Source organism: Pseudomyrmex gracilis, unplaced genomic scaffold, assembly GCF_002006095.1.
Source record: "Pseudomyrmex gracilis isolate BER0280 unplaced genomic scaffold, ASM200609v1 scaffold_136, whole genome shotgun sequence".
Taxonomy (NCBI): domain Eukaryota; kingdom Metazoa; phylum Arthropoda; class Insecta; order Hymenoptera; family Formicidae; genus Pseudomyrmex; species Pseudomyrmex gracilis.
The window spans coordinates 69,170-93,933 of NW_018020720.1; the positions used below are offsets into that span (position 1 = coordinate 69,170).

Here is a 24,764-nt window from a genome sequence, read left to right on the forward strand (position 1 = left end):
TATATATATATCTATATAATATATCTATATATATATATATATATATATATATGTATATATATAGAAATGTATTTAAAACTTTTTAGAGTAGGATACAAGTCCCCAACGCTACCTTGACTGCTGTCAACTTTTTTCCTTGTCTGTAAGGCGGTCGAGTCTTACATAATTTTTGCTGCACATGGTGAGGCATGTGTGTCACTTTGCACTTTTCTTCCGTCATAATATAATATATACAAACACACACAAAAAAACAAAATCAGACACTCGTACAAAAATAAAAAATAAAAAACACAGAAGACGTCGAAGAGCGACGAAGAGCTTTCTTCCTAGAATAGAATCGAATGATTAAAAAAATCCATTGTATGCAAAAACAAAAATTTGCGTACCGTGTTTCGCAGATACCCTCTTTTATTTATAGCCGTCGGGGGCCTCCGGCTTTGCGGAATAGGTTAGGTCGTAGTTTCGTTTATCAACAAACACGATACTCGTACGCGTGCTCTCTCACGAGCGTATATATCTGAAAATCATCGTGATGGAGCGTCAGCGAGAAGTTTACGTTCCAGCGCGCTCTAATGACAGAATAATACACTATACCGTTTCGGACCTGTTTACCTTGGGTGAGTTCAGACAACTCAACAGTTGCGCAACGGTTGAGAGATAATGGGTGCGTTCAGACAACTCAACGGTTGAGAGATCATCACTTATGAAAGGACTATTCTTCAAAATCTGATGCGGTTCCAAAAGTACGATCCAATCATAAGTGATTATCTCTCAACCGTTGTGCAACTGTTGAGTTGTCTGAACGCACCCAATCACTTCTGATTGGATCATACTTTTGGAAATACCGGTTTTCAGATTTTGAAGAATAGTCCTATCATAAGTGACGATCTCTCAACCGTTGAGTTGTCTGAACGCATCCCTTGGAGGAAAAAGAACCGTTCACGTTGTCGCTCGCGCGGTGGATCGCCAAGTGGAACTCCCGTCCCGACCAATCGCTTTTGAGGCGTCGACGAAGAACAAAGGGTGCGTTCAGACAACTCAACAGTTGCACTCAACGGTTGAGAGATAATCACTTCTGATTGGATCGTACTTTTGGAACCGCAGCGGATTTTGAAGAATAGTCCTATCACAAGCGATGATCTCTCAACCGTTGAGTTGTCTGAACGCACCCAAAGTGAAGAACCCGAAGTGCGGAAAATCCGCAAAAATCGAATAATCGGGTATTTTTCACCCGAGCAAGTTGGTCGCACTGACGGAAATCAGCGATCCCTGACGGAAACGAATGTCGTCGCCTGTGAAAGAGTAATGGCGTTCGCGGCGAGCACGCGAGCGTAGCCGCGTTCATTTCAGTATGCACAATCCGAGGTGCGCCAAGTAATAAAGTTACTAGCCCGTTGGAACGAAGCGAGTGCACGCCAATCGAATTCGCCATTATGGGTCTGGCTCTCGGTCTTCTCTCCGCGTGAACTGTGAAAAAAAACTCGTCAACGCGTGTCTTCGTCGTATTGTCGTACGTATAAAATTTTTCGTTTCGATTGTTTTGCGAATATCCGTGACGTGTTGTACGCGTTTCGACTTTCTTTCTCGCTCAACTCTCCGTTATAATTTCGCGACTTAACTGTATTCGCAAAAAAATTGCGATATATAAGAGAAAGAAGAGGAGAGAGAGAGAGAGAGAGAGAGAAAAAAAATAGTACGTGTACTCGAAAACAATTTAATTCAACAAATCGGAGCAACGTTAATAAGTAATTAAAAAAGAGATCGAATAACATGTAGATGAATCTAGTGCTCTGTTTACATTTTTATTATATCAACAATAAGTAGTTTACGTTCGACAAGAACGTTTTTCGGGTTTTAACCGCGTTGGTGTGTCATTTTTTTATACCGACGTTTCTTCGTGAACATTTCACAGCTCGCTTCGTCAAAGGTTTCAAGCTGCTCGGTCATCAGGTTTGCTCTTAAAACCCTGACGAAGTGAGCCGAAACGTTCGCGAAACGTCGGTTGATGAAAATGACACACGCTGTTCAAACCCGAAAAGCTCTTAAGCATCAAATATCGGAATAAGTTTTATACATTTTATACATTTATCATATATATCAATTAAATGTTGAGTAAATTTAAGAGTAAAATTGCAGTACATATGACAAATATTGTACTTGTATGTACGTATACAAATTTTGCTCTCAGATTATTGATTGCTCTGTGCGCGTGTTTTGTTAAATATTTGATATAACACTTATGCGATAATAAAAAAATTAATAATTTTGTAAGATAACAGTTTTAAAAAGAGACTCTGATAATTTATTATTTGTGTTTCCGCTTTACAGGATTCTTTGTCAAAAATGGATTTGTCAGTGCAAAGCTATGACGATATTGACTGACAGAAGAAGCATGTTTGATCATTGTTTTGTCTGTTATTAAAAAAGAGATGAAAATCTAATTAAAAATTATTTCGCACACAATGGCCGCAAATACTCAATTTGCTCATCCACCGCCGACTGTTAGCTTGCCTAACATGTCTGTGCCGCCGCCTCCGACTCCAAACTTATCGGCGCCACCTCCAAATTTAACTACCATAAACACATCTGGGAATTATCAACATCGGTATCCAAATCACAGAGAGAGCAATCGTGGTTTCTTTAAACCGTTCAGACCTTACCACGCTCCTAAGATTGTTGTGGGACAAGAACCTATGATGCAGGACGAGTTTGACGGGAAGAGGCTCAGGAAATCCGTTATGCGGAAAACTGTCGATTACAATTCCGCCATTATCAAGAGTTTAGAAGTAAATTTTTTAGTTTTGAATCTTTTTCGTCAATTTTTTTTTTTTTTTTTTGAATTCAATTTTCTGAGACTGTGTCTATTAAAATCTCTTGAATACTTACAGAATCGAGTATGGCAACGAGACTACAGGGATCGAAAAGCGCTACAACCAGACGTAATGTACTATCCTGATTTATTACCCCCACCAAGTTACATTGACAATCCCATAAATGCAGTCACTACGAGGTTTGTGAAAACGGCCACCAATAAAATGCGTTGCCCCATTTTTTGTATGGCCTGGACACCGGAAGGAAGACGGCTTGTCACAGGCGCTTCAAGCGGAGAATTTACTTTGTGGAATGGCCTAACATTCAATTTTGAAACCATTCTTCAGGTATTTTATACATATGTGTGTGTGTGTGCGTGTGTGTGTGTGTGTGTAAAGAGAAATAAATACAAACTATGTTATCGTAGTAGTGAAATATGTCTCTCAGAAACCAAAACTTTTCAGTCTCAAATGCGACAAATTTTATAAAGATCTTGCAGAGTACAATTGTTTATTTAGCCGCGTGCTGTACTTTAATAATTTTTATGACTTTCAGTGAGATTAAGAGGGTTTTTATTTCGGATTTTGATGGGAGAAATTTAATTCTTCTGTTTAGGCGCACGACAGCCCGGTGAGGACAATGGTTTGGTCCCACAACGAGAGCTGGATGGTTACGGGGGACCATGCGGGATACGTGAAATATTGGCAGAGCAATATGAACAACGTCAAGATGTTTCAAGCGCACAAAGAAGCGATTAGAGGACTCAGGTATACCATCTACCACACTAGTCCTTACATCTCTTGCGCCACTGTTGCCGATGATCCGTCAATCCTTGCTGTAGTTAGGACATTGGACATGATTCTCATTCTCTTCCTTTTCTGGTTTTGTGCCGTCACTTAGGCAGGGCAATATTGATTCTTGTGCGGGTACACAGATGATTTTTTGACAGAGTTTTAAAGTAAAAAAAAAAAAAAACATTGGGAATGACAAAAACTATATACGAAAATCATGGAATGAACCATGCTCGTAAGAAAAGTGCTCAGTCGCCGAGTGTCCCGAGTTAGATTTGTACAAAGATCGTTTCGACATTCTTTTTTTGCCAAGTAGGGAATTTTCAGAGAGAAATAACAAAAAAGTCTGAAGAGTCAAATTCTAATTCTTTTTGCGAGTCAATTTTTTTTTGTTTTTTTTTTTTTTTTTTTTTTTAAATCCTGAGTTTTATACTTCAAAAATTTATACTGTAGCGCTACGTTTGCAAAAAAAAAAAAATTTAAAAAATAAAAAATAAATAATCCCTAACGCGTTTTTCTTTCTGCAAAATATCGCGGTTTTAGCCGCGTGTAAAGTTGGTACACAAGGACAACGTAAAAAAATTTGCTTGCGTGTTACGTGCGCACGTGTCAGTAAGATTCACGACTTGTGGTCGGAGTCTTGGGGACCTAACTTCTGAAATTTCTCACTCTGTCCGTGTATATAATAACGATATACACATTTATGCTCATATACGTACGTAATTAAAAAAAGTGGCACTTAAGTTATATTTTGTATATGCTCTTAGGTCCTTATGGCTCTCTTGTTTTTAAGCGGTTTATTGTGGCTTAGATTATTTATTCGGCACAAAGATGTATATTTTTAAGAGTATAACAAATAAAAAGACAAATATATACGACTCTACCTATATATATATACAATATACATATATATAGTTTCGAGATTCCTATACATATATATTGATAAATAAAAGATAAAAATATCCTGTGTCCTTCTTTATATATCGTTTAAGTTTCAATAAAGCTGAATAAAGATATTTACATTTATTATTGCATGGCTATGAGAACAAAGTATTTTATTTTTTGGTTTTGTGTCACTTGTGCCTTTTCGCAGAGAGAAAGAGAGAGAGAGAGAGAGAGAGAGAGCGAACGAACGAGCGAGCGAGAGAGTGAGAGAAAGAGGGAGAGATAGCGTATAACAAAGACAAATATAAGAATAGAATTTATGTACACTTCGGACATTTTTTGTGCAATAAATGGTAAATTTTCAAACAAATTGCTTTTGATACATCACTCGGTGGTCATGTGGCATCAAAGAAAAAAAGAAACACAGTTTGGTTTCACAAAGCTGAAACTGAAAGAGAGAGATGATTTCACATTTGTGCCCAGTTAGAGATACACATAGTGGATGGGCTTTCAATTTGAGTGCCAGATATGACTGTCGCGGATGGTTTTTTGTTTATTTACAAAATATAATAATAACATTGCACATATACAAAACGTTCCTTTTTATTATTGATCTCTGTCTATTCCTCGATGGCGCATAGTACGTGACATTCGGCTAATATAAAAAAAATTTTATTATAAGTTTGCTCGAAATAATTTTTTTATTAATTTAAAAAAACGAGAACGATCCATTTAATTGCGTGTGCGCGCACTTTGCTCGTGCACACACTCTTGCTCACGCATTTTTTTTTCCTTTCTGCTTTTCCGCGTATAATTTAATTAATAATAATTATTTAATATACTTTTTTAATAACAAACGCGAGACGAACAGAAAAAGTTGACCGCAAAGGAAAGTTTGCAGAAGGTTTTATCGGTTTTTGTGTGTATGGTTTTTTTTCAGATAATAATTTTATATATACGCGCACAAAGAATTATTATTGATATACTTTTTCTTACGAGTTATTTGCATCACACATTTATATATATAATCGGCACGCGAGATAAATTTTTAAAAATAAAAAAATCTCTTCAGACGAAGCATGAGTAATTACAAACAATTTGAACGCAAACAAGTCAACGTCAATGACGTTGATGACAGGAGTTTTTTTTATTTGAATTTTCTTTTCTCTTGTACATATCTCTCTCGATGTTGCATGCGCTGACGATGACGAATCAGTAAATAAAAATGCACACATGTATATTTGATCATTGAGCAGAATCAGAGTGCTCAAGTTGCGCTCGCCAATCATCTGCAAAATATAAATTTTTTTATCTCGACTTTTTTGTTTTACAAAAACTCCTTATTTTTTCTTTGTTTTTACCATACAAAATTAAAACTTCCGTAAGACAAACACTTGAATACTTCGTTAATTAAGAGAGCAAATTTGTGTGGTCCTGGTTTTCTCACAATATTATTATTTGCGCTCTTGTACATCGTGTACGCGAGCTTGAACTTTTGATTTCTAACAACTTTCTCACGTCTCTCACAAGTTGTTTAAAATAAAGATAATAATAAGTTTTTTGTTTTGTTTTGTTTTTTTTTTTTTATTTCGTTTAATTGGTGCGTGGGTACAATTGTAAGATTAACTGTTTTTGACGTTGTCATTGTTGTTGGATTTATCGGCAAATAAAAGACAACAAACAATTTTCTTCACTCACGTGCAAATTGTTCAAATGTAACTTTTTTTTTTCTTTTGGGGGCGAGTAGTTTCAGCCCAACGGATCACAAATTGGCGACCTGCAGCGACGACGGAACCGTTCGAATTTGGGACTTTCTTCGTTGTCATGAGGAGCGAATTCTTAGGGGTAATGATCTTTTTTTTTCTCTTTTCTATCTATCTCCCATTTGAAGATTCTCAAAAGATATCATCTCTCTTTTAGTTGTCGCTCTTTTTCTTTGATTTTTTATTATTTAAACACAATCTAATTTTTACTACTAATTTTTATTATTTTTATATCTTTAAGAGCTTCGTATAATGATTCATTATTTTTATATAACATCTCTTCTCAAGTAATTCACATAGCGTATATTTTTATGTTTTTTATGTGTATTGTTTTCTATAAAAAAAAAAAACGTTTGTATTTGTATGCAATTACTTTTGTGATACATCTTTCACGCATCTGTAATTGTGTTACGTAAATTCGACGCGCGACAAATAACGTTCTTTTTTTTTTTGCGCAGGTCACGGCGCGGATGTGAAATGTGTGCACTGGCATCCGCAAAAAAGTCTAGTCATTTCTGGCAGCAAAGACAATCAGCAACCGGTTAAGTTGTGGGATCCGAAGACTGGTCAGTCGTTGGCGACTCTTCATGCACACAAATCGACCGTAATGGACGTCAAATGGAACGAGAACGGTAACTGGTTGGTTACCGCGTCAAGAGACCACTTGTTGAAGCTATTCGATCTTAGAAATCTGAGTCAGGAAGTTCAAACCTTCCGCGGTCATAAAAAGGAGGCGTCGAGCGTCGCTTGGCATCCAAGTCACGAGGGTCTATTCTGTAGCGGAGGTAGCGACGGCGCGATACTCTTCTGGCACGTGGGGTACTGTATTTGTTTCGTCGTCAATTTTTATTGCGCTGTTATTTTGAACGCTTAAAAAAATTTTTTACATAATAACGTTGAATTGTTTTTTTTTGTAGGGCGGATAAAGAAGTAGGAGCGATCGAGCAAGCGCACGATAGTATAGTTTGGACCTTAGCTTGGCATCCGTTGGGACATATCTTGTGCTCAGGTAGCAACGATCATACCTCTAAATTTTGGACGCGCAATAGACCAGGAGACTTAATGAGAGATAAATACAATCTTAACACATTGCCAGCGGGTACGGCTGGTATTGATGACCACGAAGTCGGTGAGTTCTTACACTTGTCTTGTAGTAATAATTCTAGAGATATATATCGTAAAATGTGCTTTTTATAACAAAAGATCACAAGACGATAATTTAGGTTTTATATTTTAAATAAATCTTTTTTCTCTTTTATCTCTCTCTCTCTCAGCTGACGAAGCGGCAGTAATACCTGGAATGGGACCGGACGACAGAATCAATACGGACAGTGAAAATGTCGAGAATGACAAAAGCGGCGGAATTCCGGGATTGGACTTGGATCACGCGGTTGATGAGGGCAAGAAATTTGCCAACAAAAAAGTTCCGTACAGCAAACCGATCCCGCGAAATTTCCAAGCTCAATGGAACGAAATGGAAGCTGAGGATATAGAACAAGTCGAGGCGCTTAACGCATTTGTCAATCAGTTAATAGAGACCACACCGGGTGCTGTGCCGCTGAATGAAGTCACGCCCAATGCTATTATATTGTACGGCAAAATGATTCCAGTTGAACGTAAGTAATTTAGTTCTAGAATTATATTGTAGTATTTTAGAAAAAAAATTTTTTATTGATTATTTTCACATTGTTTTTTTTTTTTCGTTTCAACTGACATTTTTCAGCGGGTTCAAAACTAGCAGAAGCGATCAGTAAAGGAACTGAGGCTATAAACAAATTAGTATTTTCTGGCGAAATAGAGGAGTTACGCGACGTAGTGGGTCCGCCGGACAATATAGAGGAAACCGAGGATTATCTGCATGATGATGGCGAGATCGATTATTCTAAAGTGCCTGAAGTAGATCTGCCACCACCCTTGCCTAGCTCGAAGTTTGCTCAGAATCCTGAACTGTTGAAAACTCTGAATCGTGGGGGCAAACGTAAATTCGACCAATTGATAGGCTGGAGTGACGGCGGAGCTAGCGATCGCACGTCCAAGATCCATCAACCTGTCTTCGGAGGCGTTTTCACGGAAGACTCGCAGTCTAGCGACACCGATCTGAGATTTGGTATCACCAAGTCGAGTGTCACCGGCGGAGAAGGCAACTTTTTCCACTCTCTCGGCCAAGACGACGATCTCAGGAAATCTGCTGATCCATTGAGAAGCAGCAATCACGGGGACGAGGATCTAAGGTTTAACGCGTCCAGCGGAACTAGTTGGTCCAGTTTGCGCAACGAGTTTGATTCACGTGGCAATAGTTTTGCCGACAAAGATTTCCGCAGCTCCGGTGCTTTCTCGTCGCAGAAGAAATCGCTTGACAACGACGCGTACGACGACAGGGAACGAGATCGCGACGGCGGTCATTGGGACGATGAGAAAGTGGGTGACGGGCCGCGTGGCAAGTCGGAAAGCAACAGCTTTGATAAACGTGATAATGGAATGGTAATGGGTTCCGGCGGTATGGGCAATAGCATGCACGTAATGGCTGGCATGTCCCATCTGCCGAATCACCATAATATGCAAAACATTAATCCCAACATGCCACCGCCGCCGCTGATGCCGCATCCCAATATGCCTCCGCATCCTGGCTTGCAAGTGAAACCGCCGCATCCCGGATTGCCTGGCATGGACGGTCCTATGCCGCCGCATTTGCTACCGCATCCGGGCATGCATTTCATGCCCAACGGCCCGCCGCCCGGTGGCTTCGGACCCAACTTCCGGCCGCCACCAAACAGCAATTTCGGACCGAATCACTTCAGGCCGAGTCCGTTAACGCCGTTCGGACCGAATCAAGGCCTGCCGTTTGGCAACAGCTTTCAGGGACCTCCCAACTTTCGTGGACCAAACGCAGGCCCGTTTGATCGGCCAGGTTTCGGACCCAATTTTCGCGGCCAGAGTTCTCAAGGTCAGATGAACAGTTTCAACTCGAATTTTGGCAATTTTGGAAAGAATGGACCTAATCGCGGTATGAGTCGAGGTGGTGGTGACAGTTTGGGCCGAAGCGGTTACAATAACCGCGGTAGAGGACGTGATAACGAACAGTCAAGAGGAGGAAGAGGAAGGGACAATTATTGAAGAGAACAGTAATTATTGTAAGGAACAGTGTGATTATCTCGATGGACATTCTTGTATTTCTCGATTTCCTTCGTAAAAAGGAAATTCCCTCAACAGAGATTTAATGTTACTATAATGTATGTACGATAATGTGCCGTATAAATAGAGCTCATAATCGAGTGACAATTACCAAACTCGTGTCTTCGTGGGAAAAAAAGAATTGTAATATAGAGTGGTGTTGTGAGAATTGGCAAGGCGAAGTATTTTTTTTTTTTGAAGGAACTACTGTTTCACAAGTTGCCTTGCGAGGAAATTTATGTTCCATCAGTGGAGCTTCGATGATGCTAATTGCATCGAAAACAAAAAAAAAACAAAAAACAAAAACAAAAAAAAACAAAAAAAAAAAAACGTTTAATCCCAAGGAGAAGAACAACCGTGTAACAGAGTCTGCATCTGTCTGATTATCATGTGAGAGGTGTGAAAGTGTCGGAATATAATTTTACCTCTCTTTCTATACATATATATACACACAAATATACATATATATACACATAAATATATATATAATATATATATATATGTACATAATTATATATATTATATATATTATATAATATATATAATTATTATTATATATACACACACTAAATAAAATGCGAAATAATGTACAGTTACCCTTTTATTTGTGCGTTCCCGATTTCGCGTATAAATAAAATTAATAATCTCTTGTATGATATGTGATTATACAATAATACAGCGAATAATGGATCATGATTTTGAAGTAATCATGGTTTTGAAAGAAAATAAATAAATTGCATCTCTTAAGATAGATCGAAATCAACATAAATGAAAATAATAACATAATTTGACGGGATTATTGTGTGTTTTATGTATGAAAACTCATATTTTTTAACTTTCAGTTTTGAAAATTAAAAAAACAAAAAAAATAATAAAAATATCTAATAAACTGATCTTTATATAAATGATCTGTATAATTAACAAAAAAAAAAAAAAAAATCTCAGATATTGAATATCTTCATATGTTGTTTGTATTTTTAGTTTATTCATATTTTAAGTATTCTCTCGCGCGGGCGAGAATTAATTCTCCCTTTATTGGCTAAGATCAAAGTGGAGCACCGACGTTAGTTTACTTACCGACAAATCTCGTAGTCATGGTTACGTAGTTTCCAATGTGCGTGCACCACTTTAGCGCTTCTGAAGTACGTTCCAAAAATCCTATTTTGATAAACCAGAAACTATAATACACGTGACGTGAAATATAGGATTTTAGTAACCAAAGGTCTGTTCTTTTTACCTGAACTGGCTACACTAGTTCAGAGTTCATTTTTTTTACTTCACATTAAGCCCGTTCTACATTGATCGCAAGGTATAGATCTCGTAGAATTGACCAATCACGCTGGTCAATTGGCTGATTTGATCAATACGATTCGTCAATTCTACCAGACCTGTTCCTTGCGTTTGCGCTTGCGATCAATGTAGAACAGGCTTTAGAAGAAGAAAGATAACCTAACCTAACCTAACCTAATCTCTGAACTAGTGTAGCCTAATCTCTGAACTAGTGTAGCCAGTTCGGGTAAAAAGAACAATCATCAAGGTAAGATTTCGGAAAGTATCTCTGCTGAGCCATATTTGGCCACCAAACCAAACCTGAGTTGCACGTGCGCGTCTGTAACCCTCAGAAGTGTGCGATGACATGAAGTAGTTTTAAAAAGTAAAAGCAGAAGTTACAGGGACAAAAAATGGGTTTAACCAAACAATATTTGAGGTACACACCAGCGGGTAATGCAAATATAATTGCAAGTCCTCGATGCAACGTTGTTTTTGTACCATTGGAAGCTCAAGAGGGTAGATATGTAGCTGCTGCTGCATGTGAACATGTATATATTTGGGATCTGCGACGTGGAGAAAAAGTAAGTAATTTAAAAGAAAGAAATAAAATAATAATTATTGTGTTAAAACGTAACGATTGACAGAGCATATTTTATATACACTTATATACAACTTTTTTTTATAGACACTAGTGCTTTCTGGTGAAAAAGCATGTGTAACGCATCTAACTGCGTCACCGGACAAAAAACACATAGCTGTTGGTTACACAGATGGGACAGTAAAAATTTTTGATTTGAGTTCAGGTGAAAATAATAGTATATTTGTAGGACACAAATCTGAGATAACAGCCTTGGCGTATGACATTCTAGGACACAGATTAGCTACTGGTTCTAAGGTGAGAAGTATGTTTACGAATGTAACTTAAAAAAATGTGCTTTAAAAGTTATTTTAGTTATTTATAAAATTTTTTTTTTAATATGACAGGATACAGATGTCATTGTTTGGGATGTTGTAGCAGAAACTGGAATATGTCGGTTAACTGGACACAAGGGTGTGATAACCAAGTTGATATTTATGAAGGAAAAGAATATTCTTGTTAGTTCTAGCAAAGATACGTTTGTGAAATTTTGGGATTTGGACACGGAACATAATTTCAAAACTCTTGTGGGCCACAGATCAGAAGTGTGTAACTTAATATTATGCTTAATTATATTCTTATTTCTTAAAACACATATTGCTGTTATTTGACTTGATATTTATGCAATGATAGGTTTGGAGTTTAGCTTTGGTAAACAATGACGAGTATTTAATAACAGGATGCAACGATAGAGAACTGCGAGTTTGGAAAATAACTTTTCTCGATGACAAAGGTATTGAGTGCGATACTGCAATAAGTAATTTGAGCCTGGATGAGGATGTTGAGGAAAGTGTGGATACCGACATGGTATGTATTTGCTTTTTGTATAAAAATACATTTGGTTTTACATGCCAGAAATACAAGACTACTCGAGCTTGATATTTGTCTAGAAATATCCAATAAAATGTGAAAAAGCTGGGAGCATATTGAGAGCTGGAGGAGGTCGTGTGGTCTCTCTAGAAGTTGATTCCACATGCAAAGTTGTCGGATGTTACGGAGTGGGAAATTCTGTGGAATTGTTTTATTTATTACCCAATGACGTGGTAAAGAGTAGATTTACAAAAAGACTGAAGAGAGAAAGACAGAAAGCTGAACAGTAAGTTAAAATTTCTGACAAAAAAAAATCAAAATTTATTTCAGAATAAAATTTCAATCGCTTCTTGTTATCAGGGAAGGAGACGATGCAAAGAAAGCGCTATCGAAGGAACCGTCTCTCAAGGACAAGATAAAACGTTTACCCGTCGTTCAATTTTCCGGTAAAGTAAAGGGACTCGACTTAATTCTAGGCAAAGGAAATGAACTCAGAGTTAGTAAAATTACATATTTATGTAATTTTAGTAATTTTTAAAATTACTCGACGTGGTTATTATTGTTTAAATTTTGTTGATTTTTTGTGTTTATTTATTTCGCGCAGTTGTGCGTTGGAGTTAACAATAACTCGATCGAATTACATTCCTTGATTGTGGAAGAGAAGAATCCCGAGGTGAGATGTTTGCGCTCGATAACCGTGCATGGACATCGTACAGACGTTCGAGCTATCTGCTTCAGTTCAGACAATTTGGCATTTGCTACTGTGAGCGGAGATTCTGTTAAACTATGGAACAGGTAACGTATGTACAATATAACGTACACATTTTCAAACAGCATGATTTTAATCAACAATATGCAGGATTTTATTTTTTTTTTGTTACATGACGATTGTTTCAGGCCAACGTTGGCGTGTTTACGTACGGTGCCGTGTGGTTATGCATTGACGGTAACGTTTGTGCCGGGTGACAGGCATTTAATTGTTGGCTTAAAAAGCGGTAAAATGCTTATCATTGACATTGCATCTGGTGATATTTTGGAAGAAGTATCGGCACATTCTAAAGAACTTTGGAGCGTGACATTATTTCCTGACTTGGTAATGTCAATTTTTTAATACATTCAGAAATTTAATATCTCTCCAGTAACCGCTTTTACTTTTAAATCTAACTGATACATTTTTTTTTTTAATACAGAAAGGAGTTGCTAGCGGCAGTGGTGATCAGACGGTGAAGTTTTGGAATTTCGAACTCATTCAGGATTCCGACTATCTTATAAAGGCGAAGGTTCTCTCGGTGGTGCATACAAGAACGCTCAAGCTCGAAGAAAGTGTATTGTGTGTAAGAATAAGTCCGAATAACAGATTCGTTGCTGCTTCTCTATTGGACTCCACCGTCAAAATCTTTTTCTTGGACACATTTAAGGTATCGCAGTAAATTTTATAAGCAACTTTACAGTTTTTTTTTCAGGTTTTGTTTTCTAATAAATAATATTCCGTGTACGCGTGTTTTTTTTTTTTTTTTTTTTTTTTTTTTTTTTTTTTTTTTTCTAGTTCTTCATATCGCTTTACGGACACAAGTTACCGGTACTGTGCATGGACATATCCAGCGATTCCGCGCTCATAGCAACCGGTTCCGCCGATCGCAACGTTAAGATCTGGGGTCTCGATTTCGGCGATTGTCACAAGTCCTTGTTTGCGCACGACGATTCTGTCACCGGTCTTTCGTTCGTGCCCGGAACTCACTACTACTTTACGTCTGGAAAGGATGGCAAGATAAAACAATGGGATGCTGATATATTTCAAAAGATCGTCACGTTACAAGTAATAATATTTGTTTCGTTAAATAATTTGCGCGACTTTGTGTGCGTTGCGATTGTTCAATCACGTGCTTTGTTACACACAGGGTCATGCTGGTGAAAGTTGGAATTGTTGCGTTTCGCCAAACGGAGCTTATGTCGCGTCGTGCGGTTCTGACAGAGTAATTAGATTGTACGAGAAAACTAACGAACCTTTAGTATTGGAAGACGAGGCCGAGGAAGAAAGAGCCGAACAAGAAAACGAATTGGCAACCGGAGAAACTACCGCGGTTTTGGGACAAAAGCAACAAGCTCTACCTTCCAGAAAGACTGTTAGCAGTGAAAAGGCTGTGAGTGGAAAAAAGAATGCGTAAATTTTTTCAGACACAGAATTATTACAAACTTTGCACAACGAAATATCTACTTTGTTTTGTTTTTTTTTTTTTTTTTTTTTTTTTTCAGGCTGAACTGATATTAGAATGTTTAGAAGTGTCCAAACAGTTTGAGACAGAGTTGAGTAAAAGTGAGGGCAAAACGCCCGTTCTTCCTTTGCTGATGCAAGCGTACAATTGTACAACCACGCAAGACTTTCTATTAGAAACTTTCAAGCGCGTTAGAACAAGGTAAAGTGTTTCAGAGAACACCGAAGAAGTGTTATCGCACTTGTATAAGAATATAAAAAAAAAAAAATGTGATAAAATAATTTTTCAGCGAATTGGAAGAGACGCTGATGTTGCTGCCGTATTCCGCCGCTTGTGATATTCTGCAAAAACTTTCTGACTTGTTGAAGAGGGATTGTCACACCGAACTGGCAGCCCGAATAACTTTGTGTTTAATACAAGCGCATCACGGTCCGATAGTGGCCAATCAAAATCTTTTATCCACACTGGAGATGTTGAAGAAACTCGCTGTGGAAAAGATATCCACGTTAAGGGTAATAAAACAAATTTCTTATTTGTAATAGGCTTGAAAAAAAAAAAAATGTATTGTCTCATTTTTACTTGACTACTGATTGTGTGTTTAACAATTTATATTAGGATACTGTCGGTTTCAATTTGCATGGAATGATGTACATACAACGTATCATCGAGGAAAAAGAGGGAGTGAAATTCTTTAGAGACGCTACTAAGAACAGCAAGCACAAGAACGCGCTCAAGCGAAACAGAGAGAAGGCTGTAAAGAGAGCAATTATGAATCTGTAGGTGGTCCTCTTTGAACGACAACGGAGAGACTACAACAAGTACAATCGATTTTTATATGTTTATGTAGATAAATATAAAGCAATAAACATGTATTAAAAAACTTGTTTTTAGTTTTTTCTCACAAAAGACGGCAAAATGGAAATTAGTCGATCCGTTTAAACGGGTTTTTGGGACTATCGCACACGTCGCAATCGGTAAAGGCCATTCTACAATGAGTTGAAAATGTCCCGTTGCCAGTTGCAACTACTAAGGAAAAAGTATTATTTTACGCGCTGCGGTTGCCAGTTGCTGTTGACAAAAGTTAAAAGTTGACCAATTCTCTTTTAGCAACCGCAACGACAAAGCGCAACCAGAAATAGTACTTTTCTTTTTGTAATTGCTACCTTTCGCAACTGGCAATGGGACATTTTCAACTCGTTGTAGAATGATTCTAAGAATTGATCAATTACAATTGTTTAGTGATGAATAAAAAGAGATAGAGAATGGCCGCGTCTCAGCAGAACAATTGCTGAGAGTTGTCTTGTTAAGGCCTGGTTTATGCGGGCAAATAAGGCCTTGTTTTGGCCTTGTTTATGCGGGTAATAACTATTAATTTATGCCGGAATTGGGGTACACAGTTCAACTATAGGATTTCAATGCTTCTGTTATATTCTGTTATGCTTCTGTTAATAAACAGAAATATTAAAATCTTAAGCCCGCATAAACCAGGCCTAACATTTGACCTTGATTAATTGGTTTTAAAATTAAAAGCCAATCATCATGTTTGATCGCGCGTTGCAAAGCAGCTTGTTCTGCCGAACGCAACCAAATGACGCTTTTAAGCGTTTATAGCGCGACTTGGACCATATATATTCCACGTCAATCATACTTTAGGTTATGGACAAGTTTTGGGTTTTTATAGTTTTAACATGTAACCGTTTTGATTTTACACGTTTAATATCTAATAATTTATATTTTATGCGATAAAATTGTTTTTTTTTTTTTTTTTTTTTTTTTTTTTTTTTTTTTTTTTTTTTTTTTTTTGTAAATGTGATCAAAATTATGATGGCGCAAAAAATCCGTCTTATGTTTGCAACTGCAATTATGTTAGGAGTGGTTGTCATAATACTTGAGGTGTGTATATAAACAAGCGTATAAGTGAGAGCACAATGTCAACACTTGATAGATTTTCTTCTGAACCTAATTTTTTCTTATTTTCAGTTATGCTTGCTACTCTACAATTCCGTGGATTTAACTTTTTCAGGTAATCCACTATTGTCATTGTTGTTGTTGTTGTTGTTACTGGTATTATAGAAGTTTTCTAAATTAATTAATGATTTCTCTCATAATTTTGTTTTGACACAGATAACAGTGAAATACCTATCATATTATGGTGGACACCATTTGGCAGTGATACTCAAATAAAAACTTGCGGAAATGCTAGATGTTATTTAACGCACAACCGAACATTTGAAACCAACGTGCGCTTGAAAGTATGATATCTTGTTGTGCTTCACAATTTATATACAAACAAAACAAGTTATACTTGGAACTAAGTTTTTTTTAATATAAGTTTGAATATCTCATTAATTTTTTTTTTTTTATAGAGTATTTTATTTTATGGGAGTAATTTTCGCGTTTACGATTTACCTAATTGGAGAAGCAATGTAATAACATGGGGCTTGTTTCATGAAGAATCTCCCAGAAACAATCCTATACTGGTTCATGAGAAAGCGCTCAATCTTTTTAACTATTCTTCGACATTTAGTAGATTTAGCAATGTACCGCTCACGCTTCTTGATTTGCCAGATTTAGAAACGTTAATAGGTAAAAATAAAATGTGACTGCAAAATATTTAAAAACATGTGTAATTAATATACACACGTGCGCATACGTATATACATAAATTTCTAGCAAAGACACATTTTGTTTCTGCCAAAGAAAAATCTGTATTAATGCAAACAAAAAATTTAGCACCAGTATTATATATTCAATCCGACTGTGATACTGCTAGCGACCGAGATTACTATGTCTTAGAATTAATGAAACATATTCGCGTTGATTCTTATGGTGCGTGTATAAATAACGCTCGGCTTGATGACAGGTAAATTACATAAAAATAGTTTTATACCTTTTAAAGTGAAAAATAATTAATAATTATCAATTAATAAATTTATATATATATATATTTGTTCAGGCTCAGAAATAACTATCTTGATAAATTAAACAATCATGAGTTTTTATCTTTTGTGGCTGAGTACAAATTTACCATAGCCTTTGAGAATGCAATTTGCGACGATTACATCACCGAAAAACTATGGAGACCACTTATCGTCGGTTCCGTACCTATATATTATGGATCACCATCTTTCAAGGTAATTTAAGATAGAAAGTAAATCGTTTAAAAGATTTATAATATGACTTTTACCCATTTATGTACAGATAATTTAATTAAAATAAATTTCTTTTTTACAATTAAATTTTCTATTTCTATCTGTGTAAAATTTTTTTAAGGATTGGTTGCCAAATGATAAATCTGCCGTTTCCATATTAGACTTCGCCAGTCCGGTAACGCTCGCCACCTTTCTGCACGAACTTCTGAGAAATGATTCCGCGTATGAAGAATATTTATCTCACAAGCTGAATAATCACGAGTATCGCGTTACGAATAAGAGATTGCTAAATGTGCTTGAAAAGAGACCATCGAAAGTTCCTAATGAATTTGGAAATTACGTGGACAAATTTGAATGTTTTGTCTGCGAACAAGTTCAGAATACTCACAAATCACAAGAGATTAGTATAGTAACGAGAAGGCAATACGATTGCCCTTTGCCGAAAGATCCAATAAAAAGGGATAAAAGCAGCAAACGTAATTGGTGGAAGGAACAGTGGAATATTGAAAAATGTGGTGCCAAACTGCTACATCATTACGTAATCAACAATATCAGCATTGATGTAAATCATTTTAATGAACAAAAAATGAATATGTACGACAACAACAAGTGTTGATGCGAAAAGGAGAATTATATAGACATAGTTGCAAAGAATTTCTCTGACAATTATAAACATTCGATTGTTTCATAAAATTGTTGATTGCTCGTTAGTACGAAATACGTATAAATTTTACATATGTTACAAGCATTACTCTATTTTAGTATTATATATATGTATAAATATCTTTTTTTTATATAACATTTCTTTTCTAATGTGTATAAAAAAGCAATAGAAATTATTTAAATGCATTTTACAAAAAAATTGTTTAATTACATACAAGATACTTTTTTTTTTTTACAAAAACTATCTTGCGTATAATTTTTTTTTTTACAAAAAATATGTGCAAAATTGTGTAATATACATAATGGAAAAGAAGATGTGCGTGTATGTGTACATACATATTGCGTTCCGTCGGGATTTAAATCTGTCGCAATCAGGTGATTCTGCTGTGAGCGTGTGTTTGTTTTATATAGATATATGTGTACACACACACACATGCAATAGTATTTTAAATAGTATTTTTTTTTGCAGACAGCATTATAATTTATTATTAAGAATCTTGTTTAACGTATTAATGATTAAAATTTGTGCCACTTCGCTTCGGCATTAGAAAATATAGCATAAATTTTGAACGAAAGCTAAACTTTTCGCAAAGTAAACAAAGTTTATTTTTTTTTTTTTTTATTTTTTTTTGTTTTCACTTCGTTGGTTTTACTTGTAAAACTGGCGCAGGTACTTTCATTAGGTCGCACAAATGATTTCTAACAGGACGTAGATCTGCGATTGGTCGTTCCCAATCTGTCTCATTTAATTTTGTAAGTATATTTGCCAAATCCTCCTCCGTTATATCCATCTCTTCTCCGTAAAGAGTTAACGCCTCGTAAGTGCGCACGGCGGTTGTTTTTCTCAAACTTGTATATTTGTGACATAGAAATATACTCAACTGACAAAACGCTTTCTTCGCAACAGGACCTCGCACCTAAAAAAAAAAAAAACATTTTACATAAAAGTAAGATTTTAATCATAAAAAAAAAAGAACAATTTCAGTCATTTAATTTAGTCGATTCCGGCAAAGCTATATTCCGTTAAAATTTAATTGCTCAAATTTTCTGTATAAAAGTGTTGTTTTCACAAACCTGCAATAACTGGCAAAAAACATTTATACTGCTGATAAGCAGTTTCATATTATTAGAACATTTTATTTCGCGCTTCAATAATCTCAACATATCCTCCGCAAACACATCATCATTGTCCAAGACGGACTGAACGCAACCTGAACTCAATAAACGATCCAAGAATGCCAGCATCGACGTTATCATCCTTTCATTTTTGTGATTTTTCTCGAATATATCTAAGATCATAGACAATATCAGAGTCCTATATGTATTTTTGGAATTTTCTATGTCGATTTCTTGTAAATAAGTAAACAAGGAAACGCTGGAGTGTTTTACCTGGTAAAATAGAAATATTGTGAATCGATTAACAAAAAATCTAAATAAAATTTTTATTAAAATAAGATTGTTATCGAAGTGATTACTAATTTCTTTTTTTATTTCTACTATAAAATTCTTTATTTTAATAAATTTATTAAATTTACCAATGATTCGCTCAAGCCACCAACGCTGAATATAATCCCGGTTAACACGTGGGAATTATACAATGGAAGATCCAACATCTTGATGAACCGCGGAAACGTTGCGGATTCCATTCTCCATTCGATAGTCTCCTTGCATTCGTTGTAAGGAAATATAGTTTTCAACTCATCGATATATGGAATATTTGGAAGCGGTGGGTCGCTGTGTTTCAAACAAGAGAAAAAATAAATTTTTTGTCTAACACAATCGCGTCCCGCTAATTAATAAGACAATATGTATCTCTAAATTAGTGATAAATAGAGATTACTCTCTATAAGTCTTTTAAACTAATAATATGTGAATATAAGGACATGAAGAGCCGTTCTCGCAGGTGGTTGTGCGTAAATGTGAGAATATATATATATGTATTCACGTGTAATATTTTTCACATGAGATTTTTTTGGAATTGAAATAACAATTCTTTAAATCAAATATGATGCTAATATTGCATCTTATATATGCAGGGTCCCCAATAACGTGAAAAATATTACACGTGAATACATACATATATATATAGTATATATTCTCTCATTTACGCACAACATCCTGCGAACTGCTCAATATGTATCTCGCTTCATTTTTTTTTTTTTTTTTTTTTTTTAAAGGATTAAAATCAGAGAGAAAAAAGTGAGAGACAAAAATTAACATCACAATTTAATAAACACGCATACCTGTGTATAAGAGCACTAAAAACAATACCGGCTTGAGCTCGAATTCCATCTATCCTTTCGACAGCTTGCCGCGCGATACCGCCAATGACATTGCTCATTAATTCTTCGGTCAACATGTCGGACAAGTTTGCTTGGGACACTAAATTTGTCAATACCTAGAGACAAGAGACAGATATTTTGAGAGTTAGCAAATAGAGCTCTGTTGTGCATTTATTACTGCGATGAAAAATGTTTTAAATTTATTTAATTTATTTTTTGTTTCCCGCAATATTTACGCACATGTAATCCAGTTATGGCCGCTTCTCTCACCCAAGCGCCTATATCACCGCGACTGTCTATTGTGTATTCTTCAAGAGCCATTAGATAACAATCGTACAGGTGTGGCACGAATATTCGCCACTTGTCTGAAACACGAACATTTTAAAAATGTTTTCTGAATAAATAATTTAAGTAAGTTAATTTTTACAGGTGAGATATGGATGACTCCATAGATAGGAGGATCTCACCTGCCTCGTCGATTCCCAATGTCTGCAATATCATTACTAATGAATGCAAAGCTTCCTTCCTACTTTCCGCCCACTTTAACGTACTCTCGTTTATGCGAGTGCACGAGATCAACGCCGTTATAAAGTCATCCACTCTTTCACGAATTACAAATAATGGAAAATAACCTGTAAAGAACGAAACGAATTAAATACACGTAGGTTTGACACCGTATATACGGATATAAAATATAAAAAAATGTTAAAAATTGTCTTTTGTTTGCAAACCTATTGCTTGCGCAAATCCTATTCGAATGAGTTGATTGCTCGACTGCAAAGATTCTAAATAACGATTCACAATGGCATATCGAGTATCGCAGTCAACATCCACGTAATACTCCATAAAAAAATTCTTATGCGCCTCGGCTGCTTTTAATTTAACTGCGGACACCTCGTGACTCAAGCACTCCTCCAACAACTTTTGCCAGTCGTCTGCGTTAATCGTGACAAACAAATATATAAGTGTGTGTTGACGTAAAAAGAATTTATTTTTAGTAAATCAAAAATTCGTTTACTTTATTATACTTGCCTACAACGTCCGAGAAATGAATGGGAAAGTGAACGATGGAACATTTTTTTATCAACACGGCACAAGCCTGTTTCATCAACTCCCCTCCGAGTCCTTTAAACAGTCCTCTGCTTCTGAACGTACGTATTAGATCCTGTATGTCGGCCACAGCCGTAACACCTGAATAAATAAATAATCGATCCCGCTCGATTAATGAACGTTTCAAAGAAACGTCTATATTTTCATTATATTCGTAAAAAAGAGAGACACATTTTCTCACCGATGATATTCTCGATTTTGTCGTTAAGATGGTTGTACAGAGCTTCGAGAATTTCCGCGGTGGCTAGCACCGCGCCATGTCTAACATTTAAATCGATCGAATTCAGCATGTCTAACAACATAGGTAGTACCGTGTTTATCATGTAATTCGGATCGGTCACCGTCAGATTGAAAAGCGACTGTAACGAATCACTAATAATTTATATATAGAACTGAAAGTGCATTGTGTATGCAACACAAGTACATTCCGTTTATATCATTGTTGTAAAAAAAAAAAAAACATCTTACCTTGGCCGAAAGTTCTCTGATCGCGGTGTCCCAATGCGTGACCTTCTTCGCGACCAGGTGGTCTATCAAGGGATTTCTGTATTCCTCATATTGCGCAATTTGTACACTAACAGATAATGCTGCGTAAGCTTTGATCAAATTTATATATATATAAATGGGATACGCGGATATGTCGGACGAAAAATGTTTGTTGTTGTGTCGAACAAAATTTATTTACCTGATTTTGAGATACGTGTGATTTCTCACTCCAACTTCAAAATAATCAGCGAGGGTTAGTATGTCAATGCCGTGCGGAAAATTGCCTTGTCTTCCGACGTTTTCTTGAAACGCGGCGGACGCTGCTCTTCTACAATTTATCTAACAACAAATGCGATATTTTGAGCGTTGAATTATAAGTGCAATAAAAATAAAAACAATTAAAGCAAAGTCACATGTACGCGATTCGTACTTCTCTGTCAAAACAGGTCACGACCAACAACATTGCCGCGATTTCTTTAACGTAAGGTTCGAAAACATGCGGATCGTAAGCTCTTGGAAATGACCAGCATATGTAACAAGCGGCGTCTCTGATCAGATAACCGATCGATCCGTAAGCTCTGGGTTCGTCGAAGACCAACGCTTGCAAAACCACGGGGATTACGTCATTCAGACTATGAGGTAACAATAGGCCACGTCTTCCTAAAAAAAAATATACACGTTAGTGCAAGTAACAGTAATAAAAAAATTTCTAAAATTTTTTAAGCGAGAGAAAATAGTACCGAGTTCAGCGAGGGCTAAGCAACCACCGTGCCAGGCCGAATCCGACTCGCGTCTAGAAAACAAGTTTAGCACAAATCCCAGAACGTCGTCAGCCAAATCCATTGGCAGTCTGGCTGTTATTCTGCCAATACCTTTCGCAGCAGACCATCTATATCCGGACAAATAAAGTAAAAATATGTACACACATTGTCATTTGAATGCTTTGTGTTCTTAGTTTACATATTGAAATATTTGAATAAAAAAAAAAAAAAAAAAAGAAAAAATCACTCACATACCTGATGGTAATTGCTTTATCTCGAAGACTTTCTATGAGTTGTTCTATTATATCCTCAATAGCTGGCGGAATCTCCTGATCTTCGTTGTCATTCGAAATAGGTTTCTTAAGATCGGAAAAAGTTTCAATGGTCTCGGCATTGTCTGTTTTTACATTAAGCATGATGTTTATTGGCCGACTTATTTTTTGATAACGCCACGATGCTAATTTTGTTCTCAGTAACACCAGACCTGCGAAATATTGCAAAATATTATTAGATGCACTTTGTAAAAATCATTTAAATAAAATGTAAGTTAAATTCATTTGAAGATACCTATGCGTTGAACAACTTTTATTCCAAATTTCCTAATGAGATCTGCCGGATTGTCACTCAATCGAAGTTTCAATATATTGTCAAGAAGCATTTGACTATACGGCTTGACATCTTCCCTGGCACTGTGTTTCAATATTGAAGCTATTACAGCCAGAGGCCCGTGTCTGTAAGGATCATCCTCTATGCACTGAAAATGTTTGAGAACATAAAAAAAAAATCTTATTTTTGAATTAGTTAGCCATTTGTTATAAACATGTTAAAATCCCTCCTTTTTTTAAAGTAATATCTGTGTTTTTATAATATATTATATATTATAATATAACGTGTATTATATATTATAATACAAGTGTTTTATACCTTTAAGCACCACATAATCATTTCTTCTAGATATAATCTCTTGACATCTGATCTTGTTAAAAAGTTTGCTATTAAAAATACAGCTGCCACAGCGCACGCATCTTTCAAAAGACAATATTGTTTGCACACTTTTAAGATCCTAAAATATATTAGAATTATATAAATTACACCGTCAAAGCATTACTCGTCATTCTACCGAGTTTTAATGTATCTAAAAAAAAAAAAAAAAAAAAAAAAAAAAAAAAAAAACATACCTGACAACAATAGTTTGTTCTAAATCTATATTCTCAGATGTCTCCAGTCGAGATAGAGGAAATGGTATTTTTGAAATAATGGACAACCATACAAGAAGAACATATCTGGTTTCCCACGTTTCAACATCTGTCGGATCTTGCTTTTCGAGCATTCGGAGCACGGGTAAGAGATCTATCACCTCGTGCGGAAGATACGTGACTATCTTCTTGTACGTCTTCACAGACATGATTATAAATAAATATTTAAACGCGTTGTGCTTGATAGTTTCCGCGCAATTGTCATCTTTGATGATCGACAATAAAGACTCGAGTATTCTCTCAAGATAAGGATCTAAGAGTTGATGTTGATCCTGATATTGGGACAAGATGAAATTAAAACGATCCCTGTTTCTCTCGACTAAACTCGGTGACAAATCCGGTTTCTTCAGTTCCGCTATCAGAGCTGTCACTTCATCTATTTCTTTGAAACCGTTAAAGCCGCATCCGACTTTTTCCGGATCTGCGCGATCGTTCAGCACCATTGTCTCATCAAATTTTGTCCCGTTGAGTTTTCGAATGTGATAATTTTCTGTGACCACCGCGCCACGCGCATACGACACACAGGTTTTCAACGCCTTATATGTATTCGATTACTTATTTGAAAACTGTCATAACCGCATTGACATTTTTCACGGATCTTTATACTACGCTTTGACTATATAAGTATGGACTGCTAGTTCCCCCCACTTTTCCCATTTAAGCAATGTATAAGCAGCGTAGGTAACATAGATAAGAAATAG

The 24,764-nt window shown here is 36.1% G+C and overlaps 5 protein-coding genes across 7 annotated transcripts in view; 3 read left to right on the forward strand and 2 right to left on the reverse strand.

Moving 5' to 3' along the window:
• The window catches only part of LOC109856851 (RNA-binding protein 48), a 2,269-nt gene extending 1,725 nt beyond the window's left edge, over nt 1-544 (reverse strand). The window contains exons 1-2 of the mRNA XM_020432551.1: nt 387-544; nt 113-326 (exon numbers count right to left, since the gene is read on the reverse strand). Coding sequence (XP_020288140.1) covers nt 113-220 — 108 coding nt within the window. The 5' untranslated portion in view covers nt 221-326; nt 387-544. The remainder of the gene's footprint in view (nt 1-112; nt 327-386) is intronic.
• A 749-nt stretch (nt 545-1,293) lies between these two features.
• On the forward strand, nt 1,294-9,500 carry LOC109856840. Its single transcript, XM_020432539.1, has 9 exons — nt 1,294-1,510; nt 2,329-2,786; nt 2,889-3,158; nt 3,427-3,578; nt 6,235-6,332; nt 6,709-7,069; nt 7,168-7,379; nt 7,525-7,866; nt 7,974-9,500. Exons 2-9 carry the CDS (start codon nt 2,463-2,465, stop codon nt 9,362-9,364), a joined length of 3,150 nt encoding a protein of 1,049 aa, XP_020288128.1. The 5' UTR covers nt 1,294-1,510; nt 2,329-2,462; the 3' UTR covers nt 9,365-9,500.
• Nucleotides 9,501-10,933: 1,433 nt separating this feature from the next.
• On the forward strand, nt 10,934-15,262 carry LOC109856829 (WD repeat-containing protein 3). Of its 2 annotated transcripts, XM_020432522.1 has the most exons (15): nt 10,934-11,274; nt 11,379-11,588; nt 11,678-11,875; nt 11,964-12,137; nt 12,221-12,426; nt 12,501-12,636; nt 12,745-12,935; nt 13,038-13,233; nt 13,331-13,558; nt 13,687-13,956; nt 14,039-14,281; nt 14,394-14,554; nt 14,643-14,865; nt 14,969-15,171; nt 15,245-15,262. In XM_020432522.1, exons 1-14 carry the CDS (start codon nt 11,104-11,106, stop codon nt 15,131-15,133), a joined length of 2,772 nt encoding a protein of 923 aa, XP_020288111.1. In that variant the 5' UTR covers nt 10,934-11,103; the 3' UTR covers nt 15,134-15,171; nt 15,245-15,262. The 2 variants fall into 2 exon arrangements, with proteins under 2 accessions (XP_020288111.1, XP_020288110.1); XM_020432521.1 differs by lacking the exon at nt 15,245-15,262 and having other exon boundaries at nt 14,969-15,217.
• A 701-nt stretch (nt 15,263-15,963) lies between these two features.
• Nucleotides 15,964-18,289, forward strand: LOC109856834 (alpha-(1,3)-fucosyltransferase 10). Of its 2 annotated transcripts, none has more exons than XM_020432528.1 (7): nt 15,964-16,246; nt 16,334-16,376; nt 16,478-16,605; nt 16,720-16,939; nt 17,027-17,216; nt 17,310-17,487; nt 17,627-18,289. In XM_020432528.1, exons 1-7 carry the CDS (start codon nt 16,175-16,177, stop codon nt 18,119-18,121), a joined length of 1,326 nt encoding a protein of 441 aa, XP_020288117.1. In that variant the 5' UTR covers nt 15,964-16,174; the 3' UTR covers nt 18,122-18,289. The 2 variants fall into 2 exon arrangements, with proteins under 2 accessions (XP_020288117.1, XP_020288118.1); XM_020432529.1 differs by having other exon boundaries at nt 17,087-17,216.
• Nucleotides 18,290-18,790: 501 nt separating this feature from the next.
• LOC109856846 (tubulin-specific chaperone D) lies at nt 18,791-24,682 on the reverse strand. Its single transcript, XM_020432542.1, has 17 exons — nt 23,986-24,682; nt 23,732-23,870; nt 23,375-23,561; nt 23,063-23,291; nt 22,787-22,935; nt 22,477-22,706; nt 22,246-22,385; nt 22,029-22,134; nt 21,742-21,919; nt 21,483-21,641; nt 21,182-21,385; nt 20,918-21,082; nt 20,691-20,815; nt 20,412-20,566; nt 19,704-19,902; nt 19,243-19,557; nt 18,791-19,085 (listed from the first exon to the last, which is right to left on the reverse strand). Exons 1-17 carry the CDS (start codon nt 24,504-24,506, stop codon nt 18,804-18,806), a joined length of 3,483 nt encoding a protein of 1,160 aa, XP_020288131.1. The 5' UTR covers nt 24,507-24,682; the 3' UTR covers nt 18,791-18,803.
• Nucleotides 24,683-24,764: the final 82 nt, after the last annotated feature.